The sequence below is a fragment of the Tyto alba genome, unplaced genomic scaffold (assembly GCF_018691265.1).
Source record: "Tyto alba isolate M040663 unplaced genomic scaffold, T.alba_DEE_v4.0 Super-Scaffold_17, whole genome shotgun sequence".
Classification (NCBI taxonomy): Eukaryota; Metazoa; Chordata; class Aves; order Strigiformes; family Tytonidae; genus Tyto; species Tyto alba.
In genome coordinates, this window is record NW_024881279.1 from 11,515,794 (window position 1) to 11,530,253 (window position 14,460).

Below are 14,460 nucleotides of genomic sequence, written 5' to 3' on the forward strand. Positions count from 1 at the left end.
TATGACTGAAGTACGTGATCTGGACTCCCCTGGGATAGGAGCTGTATGGTCTCAGGACAGAAGGATAAGCCTGAGCTCAGAGGGCTGAGGTTGAGGCTGCTCTGGTTTATCTTAAACTGGAGGTTAACTCAGTGAGGTTGAACTTTAGCTGGAGGGAAGCAACATCTTGTGAAAACTTTTGGGGTAGCTTTAGCAATGCCCTTCCAAGCCAGTTCTGGGAGTGCTTTTAATAGAATTTGCCCTGGTTGCTGCCCCTCCTTTGGGAGGGCAGGAGGTGAATAACCTGTTGTGTGATAGTGAAATGGCAGGAGTTGGGAGTGGTATGGCCCACCTGTGACACCAGCCCTGTGGCTGGTTTTGTTAGTAGATACTACTTTAAGCAGACTGTTTGGCCAGGCTAATCCAGGTGCTTTTGTTAGATGTGTTTTGTTTTTTTTTTTTTTTTTTTTTTTGTTTGTTTGTTTGTTTTTTGTTTTGTTTTTTTGGATGGTATAAAGAGCTGTTGATCTTCAGCTGTATCTGGGGATGGGTTGGTGGCTCATAGGAATTGAATGAACTCTTTGTCATCTCATCTTGTTCAGGAAAAAACTAATGATCATTGAACTTTGAGGAAAAGAAGATAGTGATGAGGAAGACGGTGGACTTACCCTCACCAGATTTGCAGGATAATAAAAAGTGTAGATATTGGGAACAGCTTGTTTGCAATCCTGGGGCTAGATGGGCTTCAAGGAGAAGCACAAGAGTTGCTGCCTCAGGAATGAGAAGGTTTGAAGAGAGCACTGGAAGCTTATGGGGCAGAGTTGTTGCTGCCTTCTGCCTCTGGTGCTGATGTATGCCCTCGCTCGTGTGCGGGGTGTGACTTACCTGGCAGCTACTTGTGTGGTGAGATCTGCTCACAAGATATCCCCTGCTCTGGCTGCAGGGCCCTGGGCAGGTATTTGCTGTTCAGCAGAAAAGGCTATTAGTGTCATTGTTTATACTGTATTGTTTAATTATCGTTTGGATGTGGCCACCTCCTTTATTTTCTTCCTTGGCTTTAATTCTGTCTACTTTGTGCCTGAAACAGGCTTGGCAGGATCTTCCTCCACTATTCTTAGGGGTCAGCAGCTTCCTTCTTGCTTTTCTCCATCTTTCTTGCACACACTGCCCCAGCCTTTCTCCAAAAGCATATTCTGTCCCTTGCTTCGTTAAATAATGTCACGTTTATAATTAAGTCAGGAGTAAACTGTAATAGGGTTATTTTGGCCAAGCATTTCCATGATGGCTTTCTAAAGCAGGTCTGAATTTGAAGTGTGCCAGGGCTATGATGTCTTCAGCTCGGTGCTTGGACCCTGGACAGCTAGATTCTTCGGGTATATGATATTGAAAATGTTGGCCTCTAACAATATCTATATCTATCTGCCCCTTTGTGTATAGCTAGGTCTTACTGTGACTCTGCCAAGATGGTTGCATCCCCAATCACGCTGTTGGGGCATGTGGGGTGTCTGCAGCAGTACCACGCTGTGCTGGAGGTGATGGTGCTGCTCTGACCGTTACCCAGAGGTGACCAGTGCTGCGGGAAAGGTGCATCCTGTGGCTACCAGCATTTGTGTGTGTGGACTTGTGCTTTGTGCCATTTCTTCTGGCAAGATTAATGGATTGAACAGCAGCTTCAAGTGATGTAGACAAGAGTGGTTACTAGATAAGCGTTATTTTTGTCACTTTTTAATGATGTAGTTATTTTAAAGGGAAGAAGATTGGTGAGAGACAGTCAAGGACCAACAGTATGTGTACGATAATAAAATCACTTAGAAATGTAGCTTTCTTTGATTGATCAGTGACCTTAAAGGTCTTTTCCAACCTTAATGGTTCTATGATTCTGTTTCATATTTGCCTTATGGTGAGAATTTCAGGAGGGCAGAGATATACTGCTTGTGTAGATAGTTGTCTTGTCTGTTGGAAAGCCTGCTTTCTCTTGAAATACTAGTAGTCGGTGTTCAGCTTTGCTTAGTAAATTGCAAAGACTTGTGTGCTTGGCATAATACAGATTCAAAAGGTGGTTTTCAAGGTAGAAGTGTTTGTGTAATCCTTCTGCTGAACCTTGGTTTGTGACCCCTTCCTCAGTGGTCATTTGGGGTCTTGCATTGCTGGAGAGGATTTGATTAAAACCATCTACAAGTTACGTTTTTGTTCTTTCCAAAACCAGCTGAAATACTGCATATCATCTAGAATTTAGGCTATATCTTGCCCCATCTGAACCGCAAATTAATGTCAAACAGTTGATAACAGAGTAGACAGTACTGACTCCCTTTAGGAGAAGGTCTAACGATACAAAACCCATGATGTTGCTCACCGATGGAGCAAGACACTGTCCTTCCCTTCCTCACTAACCCAATCTCTTTCCTCCTTTGAATTTCAAGTGTATCTTCACTGGAGTTACAATGTGATACCTAACTGGTATGCAATGGTTCACGAGTTTTGTTATTTAGACACTTGAATATTTCCATACTCTGTAGTCTTGACCATATGTAGGGATTACACCTGAAGTTATTTGTTAAAAAAAACTTGGGCTTTCTGTAGCTCACAGAAAAGTCATTTCTTCAGGGCTCAATTTTTGGCCACTGGGATATATTAGCAGTTTAATCTTGGCATAGTAAATGTTAATTGTAATAGGAATTAAATTTGTTGTATTCTGACCCAAGCAATACATGCCTTGGGGGCTCTAATTCTGGCATCACAGCAATTTAAAGGAAGAGATTTACTGTACCCGGAAATTATATTAACTGCTGCTTTTACTACTCTGCTAGTTGGTTTTTTTTTTTTTTTTTTTTTTTTTTTTTTTTTTTGTTTTGTTTTGTTTTTTTTTTTAGTTACAAATTTTAAAACTCTCTAGCGGAATTTTTTTCCCATGGAAATGTAAATGCATCTCTGGTCGGGTGGTGGGATTTAGGGAGACTAAAGGGGAAAATGGCACAAGACCTGCTGCAGTCATCCTGTCGCAAGGCTCTTCCTATGGACATGGTGCTTCCTGATCTGCCTCTTCTACCCACTGATGGGGCCTTTGTGGTGGGTGATGATGAGCCCAACATCTGGTGCCAGGAAGGGAGAGAAAACTGGGAAGGAATGAGAATTGGAAAGAGAGGTAACTGTTTCAGAATTGTCTGAATAGTTTCTTGAAAGCCAAGTTTTCATCAGAGGCTTGTGTGGGCTATTAGAGGGTGACAAAGAGTTGATTTAAATGCAGACTTGCCTCTGGGCAGGGGTTGTGGGTGTCCCTCAGGTGGAATAGTGTGAATGGCTTTGGCAGCTCTCCAGCATGGTTTTACTGCTCCATCCAGCTGACTCTGCTCAGGTTACAGTTGTCAGTAAGATGGGCATACATTGTGTGTGTACTGTGCGCTGCATTTGACATAATCAATTACGATATGTGTATGCCCCTTAAAGCCTATGGTTGAAAAATGTATAAAAAAAATTGATGCAGAAGTCACATTTACAAGAAGAACACCAGCTGGAAACAGACTAAAAAAAAAAATGGGGTTTGCATCTGAAAGTGCATCTGCATTTTAAAAGGACCAGCAAAGGCACCACCTCTGGTTCCCATGCTCACGTATGCATATTTTTGTTCCAGAAAACCTGTGTCTGGCACAATGGAGGCTGCACCAGGGCGGTGGTGGAGTGAGAGTCTGCAGCCCCCTGCCCGGTGCTCCTTCATGTTCCCTGTTCCTGAGCTCCTGCTCAACGATAAGTTATTGCGTGGCTTTTGATGACTGAGTGAGAAGAATTTCAGCAATGCAGTCTGTAACATCATTACCTGCTTCTTTTCATGTAACAGAGGAGTTTATCCTTTTGTATTTTCTTTCAACCACATGAAGAAAACTCATAAAACTCATCCTGAAGCGGAATATACCTTTTATTAGAGAGGTCTGTTGTGTTTTAGTTGCTAGGATGTTGAACTGTGAATTGCAAGAGACGTGCCTAGGGAAGAGTGATGAGCAGGACAGAAGAGTGAAGTGAGAAGGTGCGTGTATTGCTGTGACAGCTTTAATGAGGAGCATATTGCTGAAGTTTATTGGCAAGAATAATACCTGCACCACTTCTTAGAGCTCTTAAAATGTTGAACCCACCTGGAACATGTTGTTGGCTGGTGCTGGTAGACAGGCGGGATACCCCACAGCTGGGCATGGGGACTCCTGTATCCTGTGAAAACTTACTGTGCCCCGTCTTGGCTCAGTTAGTCATGGTGCTGGTAAGCTCCTGAATCCTGCTATTGGCAGAGGTTGTGCTGGTAGTGCAGTGTCCAGCCCAAGAGCGTGTACTTAACGAAACAGCACAGGATCTGCTCTCTGTTCTTCGATAGCAAGGCAGGAAGGGCATTAAGCAGTGTTAGGTTTCTGTGTGTTGAAAGATTTTGAGGTTCTCGTGATCACTGTGCAGCCCTGGGAAGCAGAGGGGGTTTGGGTGACTGTTTCTACAGAGTTGATAATTGTGAGTGGGTTTTGGAGACCAGCAAAGTTTGTGTCTGTCTGTCTCCTAGAGGGGGGACAACTGCCGTTTGTGCTCCCTTTCTGGTGCTCTGTAGTTTTGGGGCAGAGCGATGGCAGTTCTACTCATATAAACTAAAAATATAGGACATAATGTTTTTTTTTCTGATTGTCCGTGCCTTTGGTTTCAAATACTTTACGGTGAGGCTTCTTCCTGAGCACATCTGAGAAGCAGGGAAGTTATTAGCTTATACATACAAACTTTTTCTTTGTTTGTGCATTTGATAAACAGTTGATGTGCTATCTTACCAACTTTCAGTCAGGAATATTTCACTGTCTTTTACTACTTTTTCTGTACAGTGCAACTTTTGAAATGAAAAAACTGGTGTTACTGAAGTAATGGATGCTAGTAGCGACTCAAAATATTTACCTGATCAAATGTGTGAAGTTTGAGTGCAGTCATTTACCGGAGGTCATGTTCCTTACTAAAAAATAACAGAAAAACTCTCAAATCCTGGTTTATCGTTTTGTTCTTTCAGAAGGATGGGGAGAACCATTGTCTTCTTTGAAGGTGTAGGAGCCACTAAGTAAAATCAGGACTTGCTTTTTAATGTAAATGTCTCTGGTGCCCAGATGTAATCTGCACACAGGGGGGAGGCAAATGTCTTTAAAAACATCTGGAGCTTTAGTGATTTCTTGTGTTCTGATTTTTCCCCAAAGATCCGAGCCAAGAAGAAACCTACTCCAGTGAAGTATGAAGTTGGGGATCTTGTTTGGGCCAAGTTCAACAGACGCCCATGGTGGCCATGCACAATTTGTCATGACCCAGTGCTGGACTGTCACTCAAAAATGAAAGGTACTGTATATACTCAGACCACAGAGTGGAGGTGTTGTGTATGGCAAGGCGCTGCAGTTTTTAATTAATTTAAAAAACATTTCTGGCCCTTGAAAGGTATGAAGAAATAGACTCTACTCTGGAAGACTGGGGTCTATAAAGTAGGTTTAGCTCAGGAAGGTGACAGGAGGAATATGGTGCTGGGGCTGATGGAAGTGGCAGAGAGAGCTCTTGAACATGTAGGCTTTTCTTCCCAGAGTATAGGAAGGATGAGTAGCTGGGTGGAGCTCAAGGCAGTGGAGAGGAAAGAGCAGCCTCTTGAAAAACAGATGTAGAGAAAGAGCAGAGAAAAAGGAGCTGGGTCAGAGAGCTGGGGACAGACACGTGCGTGGGTGGGCAAGCAGAGCTGGGAAGGCTGGAGTGTGTGGGGACGTGGAGTTGGCCAGGCTTGGAGAGCAGGAGGCTGGAGAGGCTGAGGAGCGGGGTGTGGGGTAGTGCAGTGTAGCTGCTGAATGCCTGAAGGTGTGATGGGAATGTGTGTGAGGAAGTGAAATTTTTTTTGGTCTTGTTTGGCACAAGGAAGCAAGGGGCTGTTCATGGGGAAATATCAGAAAAACCTGGAGATGGAGCCACATGTGTGAAAGTTTAGGGCATAGTGTGTCAGAGAGACTACGAGCCAGCTGAGTGTGAGGCGAAGAGATGGGGGAAAAAAGAGCTGTGCAAGCATGAATGTGGGGGAGAGCCACGGCCAGGAAGGGAGTCTTACAAGCTCAAGGCAGAGAAGTGTAGGTGAGTGATGGAGAGAAGAGACCAGAAGTGATTGGTTTGCTGTTAGGATCGTACTAGCTGCCATGGGGAGACTGCCACAAATGGAAAGGCTTATTTGTTTGTTCCTGGTTTCCCTTTCTGATTCTTTCTGTTCTGGGAGCAACTGGAAACCCCTTGAACTGGTGCTGTCTGCCACGGACAGCTTTGTAGACTGGTCAGGTTGCCACTCACCTATGTATTTCCTGTTTTTGTGGCCCTTGCCAAGCTAAGAACCAAGTGCTGAGAGCAAGCAGACTTTTTTTCAATTGGTCATCGGCTCAGACCCTTCTGCTCTTTGTCTAGAGACAAGAAGTAGCTTCTCCTACATTGTGCTCACATTATCCCCAAGTTTGGTTGCTGTAGTCTTGTTATTTCTCCACCTTCCCCTTCATCCTTTGGGAGGCATTCATCCTGATTCTAGATAATACTGAATGTGCTGTTTTAAATAGTCCCTTTCGAGCTCTCAAACTCCTGTCAAACATGTTGCTGGAAGATCTGCCAGACATATTCCCCCCGCCACATCCCTCCCCATGAAGTTTTGGACAGGATTTAATGTATATAGTTGTCCAGTAATCCCCTTTCAGCCTGTGTATGAGGATTTCTAATAAAGGAATTCTGCAGGGAGGAAACGTGCTATTAACAAATTCCAGCAAGGTCTGATCTCCAGCTACATGATATACTCTCCCATCATGTTTTATCCATGTTCAAACCAATAGAGCTCTGGAGAAAATTGCTTTTTCCAGTTGTGGCTGTATGTAATCTGCCTCTCTCCCCTCCCTGATGCTGAGGTGGCGGAGTGAGTGGATCTGAACTCCGGCGCTTTTGGGCAGGGGGAGCTGCCGAGGCCCTGTGTGAACTGTGGGAAGCACAGTCCTCCTGCCTTGGCTCTCCTGTTGCCAAGGGAACGAGCCTTTCAAAACAAGGCAGGTCGCTTCAAACTCATCACTTGTGCAAAAACCTCTTCTCTTGGGTTGGAGGCATGGTGTGTTGTTTAAAGCATTTTGCTTTTTCTCAGCAAGATCTTGAAGATTTTTGGAGCTGGAAAATTGAGGTTCAGTGACATGAGTACCAGTACTGTGAATGGGACAGATGAAGACTGTCATCTTTGCCCTTGGTTTGATGTTGCCCTGGTCATTATTTGTCATCCTCACAGTGGTCTTGGTCATAATCTCAATGTTGAAATCACTGAAGGCCAGGCTGCTGCACTGTGCTGGTGCTCCTGGAAGAGGCAGCACAAACCAAACGGGCTGCCAAGCATAGGCTACATATTCAGAGAGTGAGGGTGTTCCCAGGAGAACATGAAGCACACATTGCAGCAAAATGCAGGCAGAAGTTTATATCCCTTGCTCAACCCTTGTTTGCTCTGTTCAGTGCTGGTAACCTGTCCTTTTTCACCAGCACACCCAGTGCTGGTTCAGTTCTTAATTGTACCATGTCTGTTCAGCATTCTTACACAGAAAGTACCTTTGAAAAAAATCTTTAATTGTGCCCTTATGATTGAGTTTCTTCTCTTGCTCTGCACCTTTGTGCTCAAAGTATGGAGATAGTCATTGCAACTAATGTTTTGTCATGCTGCACCTAGTCCTTGTAGCGTGTGTGTGCGTGTGTGCACTTAATTCAATACTGCTGCTAATCTTTTATGTCCTAAATAAGAGTGTGTCTGGTGAAAAAGCATTGAACAAGATGGGATATATCATGGTGGGGGAGGCTCAACCTGTATGAGTAAATCCTATTCAGAAGGATGTAATTTCTAGGCGTTGCTGGCACACTTGCCTTTTCCCTGGACTGGAGTGTTTAATCGTTAATCAGGGAGTAGCAAAAAAGACATGTGCTGCCTAGTATGTTGTGTGTCTCAAGGAAAAAATTATTTGTATATTTTTGTAAATTTTTTTGCAGCCAAATTGTAGTCATTGCTGTAGGGAGATGACCCATCTTAGATCTGTTAATCAATTGTTTGTAAGAAAACCCCCCCACACTATTTAGAAATACAGAGTAGCAACACAGAACAGGGACAGAAGAGATGAAAGGGGTCTCCCTTAGTTCTGAGCAGAAATCCCCAGAACTGGCATTCATTTGGGAATGTTACTAAGCAAAAAGTGATTGAAAATTAGCTGGCAAATTGTTACCAATTTCTGTGATTCTTTTTGTGTGTCTTTAGTCTGTTATTTGCAAGGGGTTAATTCTGTTAAATTTTTCAAAATAGTTTCCAATCGGAGACCATACCGAGAGTACTATGTGGATGCCTTAGGAGAACCTTCAGAGAAAACCTGGGTTGCTGGGAAAGCTATTGTCCTCTTTGAAGGAAGACATCAGTTTGAAGAGTTGCCTGTTCTTCGGAGAAGAGGAAAACAAAAGGAAAAAGGCTACAAACATAAGGTGAGAGATCTGTTTTCTCTTAATATGTTTTTGATTATTTGAATCTATACAGTACGAAGTATTCCTTTATGCCTGGAATTGCACTTTGACAGCTTTCTTCTGTGGCAGTGACTATAGCAACATGGCCAGGGAAGGGATTCTTTGCATCCTTGCAATGAGCATAGTGTATAAGCTGCCAGGAGTTTCTAGGTTCTCTTTTATGTCAGGGTGTGGCCTGCTGCTCTTATTGCTCTAGACAGCTCTGAGGGGCAGAGGAGTCGGGTCCCTGTCGCTGTGAGATCTGTTCAGCAGCACAGCCCTCTCCTGATGTCTGTTACAGCACACTTCTAAATAACTTCCTGTGCTCTCTGGCAGCCTCTTTTGGCTGATGTGAAGCAGAGGTGGAGTTGCACGCTTTACTGGATCACTGACTGAGATAAAGCAGTGGGGTTTTTAGCCCTGCTTCAGTAATTCCTGGTATAGAAAACTGTGAGGACTTACAACTTGACTTGGAAAACAGTTTGTTGGTGAGCCTGTGGGAATGAGTTTTGTGACTCATCACATCACCTCCATTTCCAAACATAACAGCCCCAAGCAGTTGTAGCCAGTATAATGTAATGTGACACAGGGGTCTGGTCTACATCTTTAGGAAGGTGACTGGAGAAATCAACTTTTTAGAATTGCTAAAGTGAAGAAGTACAGAGGCTACTGTGCTACTGTAGGAGAGCAGATAGTAATACTAGGCAGTGGTGTCTGGATTTTCTTTTTCTCTTTTCCAAGAGGTTTATTAGCAGTTAAGTACTTAATCCATGTTAATGCAAAACGATCAGATTAAATGTGCTCTTGCAGATGTGAGTCCCCAGGTGTAATGCTTTCATTTGGTTTTCCTTTTCCAAGGGAATGTTCAGTATCTTCTCTAAGGACTTTGCTCCTTATGTTCCCAGCCCCCTAACAAATAGTGACATTCTCACAAGTAACTTTGCTGGTCCTAGAAGTGCTACATGCCTAGCATCTCATCCTATATGTTAATGGCAGTGCTACTGTGGCTGTAGTAGAGGGAATCAAATGTTTGTTGCTCGCTTAAATGTCCAGGTTTACATTTCTGCAAGCCAGGATCTGATGTGAAGCTGAAGTCTTTGGCTACTTCACTACCAGGCTCTATAAAACTTTTTAGTCTGCTGAGATGAGATTTTGTTGATGTGGGCTTTTTTAAAAAAGGAAAACTCAGAAATCTGAGTTGTTTCTCCTGCCTGGGAAATGGTTTTGATTTTAGGAGCAGTTGTGAAGTCTTTGACTTGCTGTTAAGAAACAAGTTTCTTGCTGTTTATAGATGGTAGCAGAGGTTTCTGTCCAGTGTGGAGAGTGCTTTTTGTTTTATGCTAAAGGTACAGAGTTAAAGCTGGTACACTTCTAGGTGATGGAGATCTTGAATTTAATAGAGTACATTTTAGATATGCGTGTGGATCTCTTGTTTACATCAGTGTGAGTTGAGGGAGTGGGAAGATTGAATTGTACTCTTGCATTTGGGATGCAGGAAGGAATCAAGAATGAGTAAAGCAAACACGTCTGCTCAAATATTTTGAGGTAAATGATGCTGCATTTGCCTTGATGCTTGTTGGCTGTTGCTTTGCATTGCTGTGCCAGGGATCCCATACCATATGCATTCCACTGTTCCGACTGTTGTGTACTGGGATGCCAGGACATCTGGTTCCTGGGAGACCTGTGTGTGCATGGCCCTTTTTGTCATCTTTAGAATGCACAAGGATATTTATTAGGCTCAGTAGGAGTGCAGGGTACTTACCCAGGAGGAGTATTTTCTGTGTCCACTGGACACAGTCTCTGGGAATCCATGTGATTGTCTTAAAGATGTAAAATGCAGGACTGTCACTGTTCTGTGCCTTGTGCACCTTGATCGTATTTTTATCTTGTTGGTTACCACTCAAATTTTTTTCTTTCTCTTTTTTATCTCCTCCAACTTTAAGGTTCCTCAAAGATTTATGGCTAAATGGGAAGTCAGTGTTGGACAGGCAGAAGACATTCTTCTTGGGGGGCCAGAGGATCAAAAGTGCAGCCAGAACTCCAGTGAGCTGGACAACGAGAAGGAAGTGCGGTCAGAATATTATGCCAATGGCCCTGAAGCAGTAAGGGACAGGCAGCTGAACGGCTGTTTTAAATCCTTGGCTTTTGACTCCAGACACCCAGCCAGTGAAAAAGGAAAATTGCACATTAAGCCACATGTGAAAAAAAGCTCTGACAGCAGAAAAAGGACTAGAGTAAAAAAGAGTGGCACAAGAGGGGAAGCATCTAGGGGAGAAATCAAAGAAAAAACGCCAGAGAGCATAGTTAGAAACATGATGATTGGGGACCTACCAGATAAACATGCATCTCATGAACTTCGCCGGATTGCCAACAGCCTAACAGCATCCAGTAGCACCAGGGAAAACCATTTGCTTTCCTCCTTTGGAGAAAGACGTTTTGAAAAGACACCTTTGAAACCAGACTATGAGAATCGTAAAAGTGATGCTCTGAAGAACGCTCTCCAAGGGGATTTGTTTTCCAGTGCATCTTTGGAGAGAGATAAGGGCTCCCTGGGCATTTTGTGCAGCTCCAAATTGCAAATACACTATTCTGCGTCTGATGCTGGTATTGAGAAAAAGCAAACTGAATCGGATTCATCCTCTTCCCTCTCAGATGGTGGGAACAGTGATGTAGATACCATGGACCAAAGTTCAGAGAGAGCCTCTAGTGCTCTTGAAGTTAGTGATTCTTCAGATAAAATGGAGAAGGAATTTCCTATGACGTCAAGTGGAAACATTAAGCTTTCCATGTATCTTTCTCAGAAGAGCAACAGAAGGGCCAGGAAGAAGTCATACAGAGATCGCAAACCTCTGGGAGGTTCGGTTACCAGCAGACTTGATGCTGAATTTGCAGATGGGGAGCTTGAAGGAGGCTTCTCTGATGCCGAGATGTCATTGACAGCTCTTGAGCGCTCTTCAGATGTGAGAAATGACAATCTTTCCCTAGCAAACAAGCACACTACTCCCCAGAGTGTTTCCAAGGACAGCTCCTGGCCTACCGTTGCAAATCCAGCAATCTTAAAACCGAAAAACATGAAATTGCCCCGAATTAGGAGTATAAAATGCAAACATAAAGAAAAAGTTGCTGGGTTGGAGCCTCCTCTTGCAGAAGAGGAGGGTGGCATGAATCGCTGCTCTTCTGATACCAAAGGTTTCTCTGGCCTTCAGAGAGATCCTCTTCAGAGAAGCGGAAAAGTTGATGGTCAGAAACTGTTAAACAACATGCATGAGAAAGCCAGGGATTCTGCTGAAATAGAAACGGCTGTGGTGAAACACGTCTTGTCAGAGCTGAAGGAGCTGTCTTACCGGTCCATGAACGATGATGCTAGTGACTCTGGTGCTCCAAAGGCCACAGTACCTTTACTTTTTTCTTCTGCCTCTGGTCATGGTCGTTTGCCTATTGAGCCAGATTACAAATTCAGCACCTTGTTAATGATGTTGAAGGATATGCATGACAGTAAGACAAAAGAGCAGCAACTGATGACTGGTCAAAATATAGTCCCATTTCGAAATACCAGCACAGCCGATGGTTCTGGAAGCAATTCTGCGTGTGGTCTGAAGTCCTTGTCTATTGTAGGTCCCCCATATAAAATAGAAAAAAATGGAGATTGTGTCCAGGAAACAGTAAATCCAAACTCTGCTATAAGCAACTCCTCATTTTCACGCAATCCTCCAACCAAGTTGATGGGGATTGGTACTAGTAAAAGGGAGCCCACGAGTACTGCTGTTTCTGGGACAAATGGCACAAATTGCGTGACCAAACGCAACTGTTCAAAATCTAAGCAGTCATCAAAGCTTGGAGATAAAACAGTTTCAAACAGAAAGGACTTAAAACCAGGAGGGCCAAGTAAGTTGCTAAGTCGGTTATCCAGAGATTCAGGAGAACATGCATTCCGCGTTCATGGTTCGGTTACCAGTCCTCTAGGTAATGAAGCAGAAGATACTGAGAGGAAAGAGTCTGTTGATTTAACAGAACATTCAACTGATGAAGACTCTGCCTGTTTATCTGATGACAATTTAGATCGTATTGGAAGGAGACCTGAAGCTGGTAGAAATATTGAGAGCTGCACTTCTGCTGAAAATGGGGAGAGTCCAGACTTGGATTCAGAGGCAAATAGTGAGAGCTCTCTTGGTGATGAGTCTAATGATATAAATCACGTAGCACCCAAAAAGCGATGGCAGCGTTTTAACCAAAGCAGTGCTAGATCTAATAAGCACATCAGTAGATCTAGGGAACAAGGAAACTTGGAGAGTGCCTTTGGCCTGAATTCTCGTGGCTTTTCACTGAAGGGAAATGAGTGCTTGGGACGTAGGCATTCCCCTCATTCCAAAGTGCTTGAGGGAAACCTGACAGATCAGGACTATAAGAATCATTTAGACTTAGTTGAGAAACATTTGAATGTATGTGGTAAGCCAAACAACAGTGTGATGGACACAGAAACAGAGCTTGGCAACTTTGCTCCCCAGTCTGAATTCTCTGCACAAGGTAAGGGAGCTGGACTTGCGCCAGAGTGTGTATTTGTATACATTTTATACTTTTTCATTTAAAGCATAAGTTACAGAACTTGGGGCTGTTTGACAACATGGAGATGTATACGTCTGAGCTGAAGAAAGTGTGTTTTGGGTTCTCTGTAAACATGGAGAACAAAGAAGGCAGAGCAATTATGGGCTTTTGTTTAGCTTTTTGCTCAGAAAGTTTAAATACATTACAAATCATTAGTTCCTCCACAGTGAAGGGTAAAATAAGCATCCTTCCAAGTTCAGGATTTGTTTTTTTTTTTTTGAAACTTACAGCTTCATAATGTGTTATGAGAGCCACATGCTTTGTGTTGGCTGGATAGATCAGCACTAGAAAGTTGAGGGAAACTGAGGCTCAGTGGCTGCCTTTGTTTTTTTTTAGTGCTGCTTGACAGTCTTTCTTTGGTTTGTTCCGTAGGATTTCATCAAGACAATGTGTTGGGGTTTGTTTTGTTTTGGTTTTTTGCATTTTAGTGTTGAACTTTATTAGCTGCTAATAATGAATTGGGGAATGCCACAGATTTCCTAATTACAGCTCTGATGTGGCTGCCTGAGGGATGAAAGGGAGAACAGAAGAGGGGGAAGCTGGTGGGGAGGCTTGGCTGCAGGTGAGTCTGGAAGATGGTAGGCAGAAGTAAGGCAGCATCACTGGAAGGGAAATGACCTAGGAATGAGGAGGAGGCTTCAGAGGACCAGAAGGTCAGGCAGCCGTGCCTCTCCCACAGGGATGGGGACATTTGGTTAAAGCCGGGGGCAGTGGGGAGGGCACGGGAAAGTGTGAAGGGAATAGGTCTAGCAGAACCATGTTCAACACATACCATCCTCAGACCTCTGCAAAGAATCTGGGAAACAAACCTTAATGAAAACAACAAAAATACTTTTTTACATAGATTTCACCAAACTAAATTGCTCTAATCGATTTTCAATATTATAAATTAATACAACTTGACAGTTTTGAACACGTGTGCATTTTGTCACTTGTGTTCCCTTAGTGCACATTTTGGTGTGTGTATTTTGCTATTAGTGGTTCCTGAAGGTTGCCTGCACCTCTGTTTCAGCGTCGAAAAGGCAGCTCTTGGCTTAGTGGTCGCAGGACCTGGCCGAGGCATGTCACGGCAGGCACAGAAAACAAGCCTGTAGGGTGTAACGCACAGGGTAAAAGTTCTGTTTTGAAGTCGTAACAAGCTTAATCATTCACTGACTGTTCTGGCTGTGGCTGCATGTTTTTGAGGACTTAAGGCTAGACAGAGCAGGTGAGAGGATGCACACTGTTCTGGGGCTGTCAAGGCTCTGCCACAGGAGTGTTGCAGCCCGCCGGAGGGAGCGAGTTACTCCTTTGTACTGAGATGCAGCTGGGTTTTCATGGCGGTTTTGCAATTGAAGCATCCCTGTAATGTTGCTATGTGAG

At 43.7% G+C, this 14,460-nt stretch overlaps 1 protein-coding gene across 7 annotated transcripts in view; it reads left to right on the top strand.

Annotated features, from left to right (window-relative positions):
* NSD1 (nuclear receptor binding SET domain protein 1) overlaps positions 1-14,460 on the top strand; it is a 65,989-nt gene that overhangs the window by 13,325 nt on the left and 38,204 nt on the right. For 5 of the 7 annotated variants that reach the window (XM_042790270.1, XM_042790268.1, XM_042790269.1 and 2 more), the window contains exons 3-5: positions 5,181-5,316; positions 8,306-8,478; positions 10,440-13,020. In XM_042790270.1, the coding sequence (XP_042646204.1) occupies positions 5,181-5,316; positions 8,306-8,478; positions 10,440-13,020 (2,890 nt within the window). The remainder of the gene's footprint in view (positions 1-5,180; positions 5,317-8,305; positions 8,479-10,439; positions 13,021-14,460) is intronic. The other 2 variants (XM_042790271.1, XM_042790272.1) reach the window with 2 other exon arrangements.